Below are 10164 nucleotides of genomic sequence, written 5' to 3' on the forward strand. Positions count from 1 at the left end.
AATTCAAGCCGATAAATATTTAGTTTTCAGCCCTGAAATAGCACAAATTGAGGAGCAAAACTTTAAAAAATCATTAAAGCCTAAAAAAGGACTAAATTTGAATCGAAAAGTAGGGGAGGGCGGGGCTAATAAAGTCACTTAAGGGTTTAGAAAAAGCCTAAAATATCATATTTCCTAGCTAGATAGAACAAAATGATCTGAGAAAGAGTTGTAGGGCAGTAAATTTCCTAAAGAAATGAGCTAAACATTTCGCTTTATCCATTTGGGAAATATGATATTTTGAGCTTTTTTTAAACCCTTAAGTGACTTTTTTAACCCCGCTCTCCCCTACATATAGTAAATTAATGCTTAAAAGTATATTATTTAGAGTTATTTGTTTTATAGCAAAAGATGTTCATGTGAAGTCAGATATTTAGATCTTCAGAAATATTCGGATGATTCGCTTAAAAACCCAAAATATTCGCCAGATAAACACCCCTTGATTATATATTTTAAAATAGAATACGAATATTCATCATTTTCTGCTACAATATGAATTTCCAGAATTTTTCTCAAATAATTACGAATATTAACAAAATTCTCCTTAGCATATGGTGAACCTTCTATCAGTTAGTACCTACCGTCATATAATGAATATTCATGATTTTTATTTTCTTATTTCCAATAATTTTCTCCCTAGAAATAGGAATAAGAAAAATCCTGACCTCCGAGACCACAGATGACGTCCTTTTGAGTGGCTATGAAAAACAATTTCCTTCCGGATTCAGTTACTCTCTTTTCCTGACATTGAATTCGGACGTCCACTACTGAGGAGGGTTTCTCCGCAGCAAGGACATCAACAAGGGGAAAAACTCCTCCGTGGCATGATGTACCATTGAAAGATTGCTATGGGTGAGTGTGCAGAAGAATGAGGAGAAGTTAGATAAGTGATACTCAATGATAATCGCAATTTGATGGTCTTTTGGCAACATTTGCAATTACCATTTCCTCCATTTTCTCTCCACCCATAAAGTCTCCGCGCTTATTCTTCTCTACTGCCTTTGTGTGAAGGGCAAAATGCTTTATGGGATTTTGCTATATATATTCCAATGGGAATCTCCGAGAAATTTATTTTGCAAGAAAAGGTCAGAGAGGGTGGGAAGCATGTGGTCAAAAAGATGTCAGCAAGACGTATTGATTTATGGTGTCTCTACTATATTCAAATGCTGCGTCTTGCGGGTCTTGCGAGCTACTTCTCAGTCCAATTTCATACATCATTTGCTAAAGAGACAAATGGAATGATTTTCATCTTTTACTCTCTGTGAGCAACAGCAAAGTCCATATAGCTTGAGATGTCTTTTGGCGGCAAACATCTCCCGCGATTAAATTGATTATTTATTGGAGGTTTCATCGTCAGTGATTGTAATCTCCCACTAAATGCGATAGATGATTGCTGCGAAGGCAGCAAATTTAATTTATGTCCAAAACCATCAACTTTTCCTTTTTCCACAAATTGCTTATCGTTCAATTTATCCGCGTATACCATTCGCGGTTGGGCGGCAAAAGTGAATGTGCCGCACACACGAGAGATGCGCTGCAGCAAATAATTTGAGCTCCTGATAAATTGTCCATAATAGCACTTTTATTGCTGAGCATCTCCATTTTGCGTGCAATAAGATTTGAGAAATGCCCATGCCATGAGTGCTAAGTACAGTGGCAAATAAGTGTCATCATCGATTGATTCTCAAAGTAAGCTGATGAGCTTGATGGTGATGCCGGCCACCTTCCCTGTACACCACCACCGCATCATTGCGCGAGGCAGGAGAGATTATAAAACTCCCAGGCTCGGAGGCAGACTGCGGGGATCATCAGTATATTGGTGATTTCTCAGCGAATTAATGATCGGCTTCACAATGTCACGGTGCTGGCAAGTAAATCAATCAGACTAATGTGCAAATTGCATTCAAATTATCTCACCCAGGCTTACACACTCCCGATGGATTTGCTTCATTACGTTCCCGCCATGGCCATATTGGCGGAACAGGTTGTGCGGACGCGCAGTATAATCTCCTTGCAGAGGTACCCGCACAGAGCCTCATGAGGGAATGTCTGCGGCTTTGGCGTTGTTTGAGCCACAAATATTTTGTTTACTCTATCCACACGATTGACTCACTCAATCAAAATCTAGATAATTTATATCTGTTTGCTCTCTGATATGAACTAAAGAGCTTTTGTTGCCACTTGACGCATTTTATGCTTCCCTCACTATCAACGCGTCAACACGATAAATTTCCATACATATTTTTCAAAAAGAGGGGATCAATTAATTGAGACACTTTTGCTCTCGATGCCACTGCGCGGTTACGGAAGGATCGTGGGAAATGTTGAAGTTCACATTAACTACTACTTAACGAAGGAATATTGTTTATGAGGGGAGTTTTGTAATTATGTATTTTAAAAAAAAAATTGATTTATTATTTGAATTTTCAACGGGTTCAAAAGATTTTTAATACTTTCCTTAAAACTGCATGAAAGAATCGATTGAAAGCGATTTTCCAAAATTTTTAAAATATAAATATTTAGAAAGCTTTATTTTAACTTTATTTCCATATTTTTCCATATTGTACAGTACATAATTCATTTTTTTAGATTAGATTTTAAGGAATTATCAAAAGGAAAACTTCAAAAAAGATTTGTGGAGGGATGATTTTAATTAGCAAGAGAAAAATCTTAATAGAAATATTTTCACCTGAACTTACTGAAGAACAAACTACTAATGTAGGTAATCAAAATCAGCTCAGTATTCATCCTCGGTATCAGGTTCAGAATCACTGTAAAGGTGAAAAATATATCCTTCAATATCCAAGAGGCAATTGCTGCCACCTCCCCAGCTGAAGTTGATGCGCTTAGCCGTCATGTACACAATAATTTCTCGATCTTCTCTCCAATTTAGATCTCCCAAACTGATGTGCTTTAGCTTATTGCAACCCTCACCTAGCCAACTGAAAAAAAATCATTTAGAGTAGAAAAATGCAAGCTACATAAAACAAAAGAACAAAAAAGCTTACATCAATGGGCGATCATCGCATTTGCGCCAACCAGCAAGCTTAATGGATTCCAAGTCTTTGCAAACATCCACAATAGTTGTAATGATTTCATTGTTCAGCTCCTGATCGTCGACATACGGCAAACAGATGTACTTCAAATGCGGTTGCTTTGAAATGAAATCCTTAATACCTTCAGGAGTGTAGGGTGTCTGAAGATCTCTGTCATCCAAATCAATCTCCAGCAGATGATTGTTGTGCTGGCTTAGATTTCGAAGGAATTCATCGGTACCACATTGTGTGTCACGCATTTTCAGGGAAACAAGATTCTTGCAATTCAGCAGCGGCTGGAGAGCTTGATTTGCGATCGGGGAACACTCAATAAGCTCAAGTTCTTCCAGGGAAGGATTGTTCTTTAGAAATTCGTGTATCAAATCATTGGTCAACCATTTTTCATCGATCTTGAACTTTCGGGCTTTGCGGCATTTTTCCATGATGCCTTTCTTGATCGCGATTCTGGCATTAACCGTCTCAGTCTTGATATCATAATACCTGGATTCTTTCCACCCACACCCACAATCCGTTACATCAACAATTCCAAGATGTGAAAATCCAACATCATCCACGGCCTGTTTGCAGTAATGAGAGGTGCAGCGAAGTGCAAACAAATCCTTGGGCCGGAGATATTGCGCAATTATGGGCATCAAATCCATGAGCGGAAGATCCGAAAAAGCCGCCTTGTAAGGTCTGAGATTCTGAGAATTCTCGCGAGTTTCTTCGTAATGCGTCTCCATCTCTACGGTTTGCACGTCAGTATTACTTTCCAGTTATGGATTAATCACCGTCTTTAACTTGATAAGAAGTTCTTCTTGTCGAAACTAATTTTTTTACAGGAACGAAGCTGAAGCGTAAGAAGAAAAACAATCTAACCTCAATCATAAAAATCTGAAAATGTCTGCAAAATCAAATTCAACGAATTCAACAACATAACCTTACTTTTAGATTTTTCTTCACATTGCCATTATAGGGGAATGTGTCTCAATTCGAACATTTAAACGCATTTAAGATGTAATTCTTTCTTCAAAGAAGTTGTTAGATCGGGCTCAAACTTGGATGAGCACGAATTAGGATCCTAACTTTCTGAATATGATATTTTTAAACGTTTTTTTTTCACCTTTCTCATAATAATTATTTACCCCTGTTCACTACAACTTAATTGTTAGTGAATTACATTTTGAAGAAATGTGATGAGTTCTATAAATAAACGTGAAAAAAAACCAAAAATAGTTTAATTGCATCGAATTAAGATCACATAAAATAATTGCTTTTAATGCAAATGCCATAGACATAAATATTTGTTTTTATTGCAGGAAATTGCTATGAAATTTTTGAGAAACACTTAATTTTCTATTTTTTTCCCAAATTGCTCTTTTCTTTTATTGAGATTGAAGAAAGAATAAAAGAAAAGGTTATAAAAGCCCTTGTGCATTAAAAAGTCACTTAAATTTTCTTATTGCCCGTTTTATGAGTTTTTTTTAAAATGAATAATTATTTCAGTTTTAATGTAAAAATTTGCTGAAATTGTTAGGCAATATTTTAGACATTTTATACGAGGTTGTGTGGTTTTAGTTTTTGAGATCATTTTGGGCTTTGGGTCCCAAATTGTATTCTCAACAAGCAAAAAAGTAGCACCCTGTTGGATGCGTGGAATCCAATGGGATATAAAATTCGGTTGGAAAAAATTGTGATCTCGCTGTGGCATGGGTCGAAGAAGTGAGATCGTCTCGCCTCAGATAAAGGCGGCGCCAAGGTAATCGAAGAATTCTTTTCTCCTTCGCATCTTCTTATACTACAAACATATACGCATATATTCATATTATGAGAATTTTAATGTCAAAAGGTATAAATGTTTAGGCACGGACTTATGGCGGGCATTAGAGGCAACATAACACATCTTCCAGAGTGTCCAGAGTCTACCGTGGAGGCTTCCAAAAAAACGAAAATTCCACATAACAGCGCCGTTCTTCATTGGGGCGCTCCCTCTCTGTGAGCCACCACTGTGAGATGGACCCCGAGGAGGAACGTGCGTGGCTGTGTCATCGAGACAAATTTAATATTGTAATTTTTTCTCTCTCTTTTTCGCTCCTTTTGTTCACCGCCCTTATCTCCATGGTTGTCGTCCACGTTGGAGACTCTTGAAGGATTGATCGTGAGGCGGTCATCTAACCCAATGTGCCGAAAGAAGCCGGTCGCGACACAAGAATTCACATCTCTCCGCAACCACGTAATGCTGATGGAATTTTGAGAATTTTTCAGCTCTTATCACACCACGATGTCTCATTCAAATAAATTCCGGGATTGTCTACCACAAGTCCACTTTTTTCCCATCTCATCTGTAGTCAATTAAGAATATAAAGGGAGATTTTTCAAGGTAATGTGAATGTTTCTTCCGTTCATATCAAAGTCCTTTTTCGGGGCATTTTTTTATATGTGGTTCAAAGTGTGGGAAATATTTTAATTCTTATTTTAATTTAAAGGAAAACTTTTGCATTGAACGTTCCGAATGATTGTTAAATTTTTAAATCCCTTCTAGCCCATAAAATATTCTTGATCCATTTTTAAATATAGGAAGAGAAAAATTAACCCATATGCCACTATACTTTAATTCACACATCCACGCCCAATTTACATTAATTTATGCTGCAAATTATGCATAATTTTTTTTTGCTCTCATATTATAAATTTTCACATTGTGACAATTCAATTTTATCCGTGCAAAAATCCATTAATTTTCCAGGAAATTTTCCCCTTACCCACGAGATAGGTTTATTATTTATTAGTTTTGCAATAGGCAAATTAATTTCATTTTTTGGTACATTTTAACATCCCACCGCGCACATTGAATCTCACACAATATTCGCTGAATGTAAAGAAATAAAATTTAAAAAAAAGTCTTTAAAAACTTATCAAAAAATTCTTTCAGTGAGTAATTCTGGGTTGTTGCGGATGCTCTTTTGTTGGCCACGAAATTCATACTGTGAGTGTTGTGCAATCCACACCCCATGAGACGGAGAATTAAAGGATTATTTGAGATTTTCATTGTGTTCCAATCCTTAGTTACTTCATCCCCCTTCGTCCTTAATCCCTAAAGTGTAAATCGAATATTATCGCATTAGTACATCATTTCCATGTTGATTTTCATTCCACATCGTTTGTCCTTTTATTCCAAACTAGGCGTATCCTTTACACTTCACCGGAGCTACAAAAAAAAAAGTTGAGCTGCATCGGTGAGAAGAAGCAAAAGACATCTTTTCATGTACTTTCTGGTAGTTTGCAGAAAGTCAGGGATTTTATTTTTTTGTCTGTGTCCGTTAAAATGGCCAAAATTGAGCCCATATGGAGCTTCTTGCGCAGAAGAGCACCCACAGAGAGCTAAACATAAAAACTTAATACTGCGGTCAGAGAGAAAGATCTAGGTCTGCGATCCCCTTTGGTGTGTGACACAGTAGGAGCAGAAGTGGACAAATATATGTGTAACAATCCACATACTCATCGAGGGTAATCATGATAATATGTAATGTAATCAACTAATAACGCGTTTCAACCCAACCCTCGATATATAGCTCTTCCGCCACAACAACCATATCTTCTGTGATCACATCGTGAAAATCAATCAATCCTGATTAGAGACACCCTCAGAGGACTTTTATGCCGCATATAGTACTTTCCACCTCCTTTCCCCCTTCATGCGTTCAACATAAAAAATACACAAATAAAAATCGTTGTAAATTGATTGAAATTTTTTTTGAAATGATTTCCCCGGAAATGTCCGGTTCTAGTTTGTTTCAATTCAGCAAATTCAGTCCTGTCTTATTCATTTATCGATTTTTCTCCAAAAAAATGTATCAAAACAAAAGAGATTGTTCATTTTAAAAAAAAAAAGAAAAAACCTTGCGGCCATCTTAAAAAAATCTAAAAGCTGTGAAAGCGATTTTTCGCTTTTTGCTTGTACAGCATGTAAATTCTTTAATCCTTTCGCGTTCACGTGAAACATTGAAACATAAACTTTTTTATCGCAATATTTATTGTCTAGTTGCTATCAGAGGACTTTTCTCAGTCAAAACGTCTTCTTTGGCCTCTTTTGCTTGAATTTGATGCATTTCTGACTTGGAAAAACAATCAAATTCATAAATAATTGGAGAAATTTAATGTTTCACATTTGTTTCACGCGAAAAAGGTTAAAAAAAAAGATTTTTTTCAAACGGTCCTTTCCCTCACTAGCTCACTAATCTCACTAGCGGCCATCTTGAAAATTTTCACATTTCGTTATCATCACTTTTAGTGCAAATAGAAAATTAAATTTTGAATATAATATTATACATTTCTCCGTATTTTTTTTATGTACTACCTCATGGAAGCTGCGAGTGCTTTATCTCTTGCACTTCTGCCTCTCAAAATTAACTTTTTTTTCAGTGTACTGTTTGTACTCTCTACGTGTATGTTCTATCCTCTCGCTTCTCTCGGCCAAAGGGAAGAAGGGAAAAAAAGTTAAAAGCAAAGAGGGATGCCTACAAAGGGGGAAATCAATTTAAACCCCTGCAGACCATATGGCCTAAAGTAACGGAGAGTGATCGAGTGAAACAAAAAGTGGAAAATATGATTGTAACCCCCTTGGAAAAATTTAATCCACCCCTCTGATTATATTTATACATCTCTCAATGTGGGTGGATTGGGTCGCGCGCGCAAATTCATATAAGCAAAAATTTATTCATTTGACAATTTTCACCCCAAAATTATGCGGTTCTCAGCCCCGGGGATCAGAGCGGGAATAAGACAAACACCCGGATGATTTTTTTTCTTGCTTCTCTCCATAAAATCACCCCAAATTGCTCATATAGATGTTGTCGGGATTTATGATTATATGCTGGATGTATGTTCCGAAGAGTGACTGGATGTGTAGAGTCGGAAGACTCTCTGTGTACCACTTAAGAAGTCACTCTCAGCGCTGGAGTGCATTGAGACATCTTACCAGCGCGTTGTCGCCATTTAGTGTGCAATCTAAGTGGCTTCAATTGGCAGAGACGAGGACCTCTCTTTGGGTGTTTGAAATTGAGCCGCCACAACATTTTGTGAAAATGCATAAACATACCAAATATAAGCGCCAGACTTCTGCTTTTTCTCATCACTCCCCGCACGACAGTTCTTCACTGCTTTTGTGATATCCATCGTAACAACTCCGCATTTTTCATGTTCACATGTTGACAGTTGACCTATAGGAAGCACAACAAGGCAATTAAAAATTGAGACAATCTCGGGGAGTTGTTTAATCTTTGACAAAGTTGTTTGTGAAAGATAGCAAAAAGTGCCCCAATAAGGCATGCATTGATAATAAATTTCATTCTCAAGTATCCTTGAAGGGATAAAATGGTTTTTTTTTCTCAAACAGTTAAGAACAACAATTTGAGATTCAATATACTAGGCATCAAATTTTTGGCCAAATAATTTGAGTCTTATTAGAAATTGTCTGAACTTGGGGAACTTGGATTTGAAAATTCAGTTAATTTTCAATCAAAATTCTTGAAATTTCACACAAAGTATTCAAACTTTTCTTTTAATCTGATTTATCTGTTGTTTTGCTAAATTAAAGACTTTTTTATGCCATTTTTATGTAATATTCAAATTAATTAAGGAAAAATTGCCGAGCGATACTGAAATGGAAAAATCTAGTTTAAAAATAAAAATCATTAATTTATAAAATCTCTGATAATTAACCTTTTCGTATTTTTTGGTTATACATAGAACCAAACAGGAAACATTTTATTTTCCCAATTGTTTTTTTAATATCTGCGGGTGTTCAAAAATAGGCGCAAAACTTTTTTTGGAATATCTTTTCTTGTGTTTGAGATACCGGAAATCCCATGCTAGATTTGTTTTCAGAAGACAAAAGGTAATTGTCCTGATGTATTTTCAAAATGGTCGCCATCTTTTTTTTTCAAAATGGCGTTTTTCAGCCTCATATTTAGTATTGATTAGGTTTTTTCATCCAATCAATTAATAATCCATTGAAACACATATTTTGAGTCAGAGGTGAGGAAAGAACCCGGCGGCCATCTTGAAAAATGTTAAAAAAATGCTCAAAATCGATTTTCTGCAATATTTTTACTTTCAGAGCAGTTAGAAAGCCATTTGGATATGTTGCACAGAATATCATTCTCAATAAAATGATTAATATAAGAATAATATAAGACGTTTTACTAGAAAAATGTCTTCTGAGAACATTCATAGAATAAATATCGTGAAAGACTGAATGTTTCACATAGGACGCGAAAGGGTTAATTAAGGAGAATAATCCTACTATTTTCCATTTGATTAAACCTCAAATAAATTACTCACCTCTTGCTTCAATATTAGTTTTTTTATTTGCCGAATTGAGACCATATGGACCTGAACTAAAATCCATATGAATGATTTTAATCCTTGGCGCTGCAAGGCGTTTTATTCCACATCTTTTGCTATTGGGCAAAGCAATTGCCTCGTCCTGCGGGTTGGGAGAAAAAAATGATGTTGAGTGAGCGAAAATAAATTTATTAGCAATCCAACAAAGAGGAAATGATTTCAACTTACTTCCGCCTCAGTGACCAATTTCTTTTTGCGTCATTGAATGGAAATCATAACACAAGTTGCTACCATAAAAATGCCTCCAATCGACACCCTAAAGTACTCTCTATGGTGGAGGACAATTTCATATTTATGTATGATTTTTATTATTGTTACTTATTTTATTCCCTATTTTTTGCCTTGATTTATTGATTTAGCGACATGTGAACAATATATTGCATTGTATGCGGTTCATGGATTTCCTTCCAGACAAAATGCCATCGCAACAAAGTTGCCTAAAGTGTTGTCTTAAGTGTTGCCTTAACATTTCCATAATATTCAAATTTGCAGATTTTTTTTTCATTTGCAATTTATTTGTTTTTGGTATGAGAACGTGTGATAAACTCCACCCAATTTAAACCACCATTATTGACTCTCGCGAACAAGACGTCCTTTCTCGGAGATTTCGTTTTCCATTTCAAGTCTCACCATGTGTGTGTGTTTGAGTATAAAATATCCCACAACACCACAATTTATAATTGGC

At 36.0% G+C, this 10164-nt stretch overlaps 1 protein-coding gene across 1 annotated transcript; it reads right to left on the reverse strand.

Moving 5' to 3' along the window:
• Positions 1–2656: 2656 nt before the first annotated feature.
• On the reverse strand, positions 2657–3940 carry LOC129792040 (uncharacterized). The gene is made up of 2 exons (XM_055830743.1): positions 3048–3940; positions 2657–2981 (listed from the first exon to the last, which is right to left on the reverse strand). The coding sequence occupies exons 1-2, from the start codon at positions 3815–3817 to the stop codon at positions 2777–2779; spliced, it is 975 nt and encodes a 324-aa protein (XP_055686718.1). The 5' UTR covers positions 3818–3940; the 3' UTR covers positions 2657–2776.
• Between the last annotated feature and the right edge of the window lie 6224 nt (positions 3941–10164).

Source organism: Lutzomyia longipalpis, chromosome 3 (assembly GCF_024334085.1).
Source record: "Lutzomyia longipalpis isolate SR_M1_2022 chromosome 3, ASM2433408v1".
Classification (NCBI taxonomy): Eukaryota; Metazoa; Arthropoda; class Insecta; order Diptera; family Psychodidae; genus Lutzomyia; species Lutzomyia longipalpis.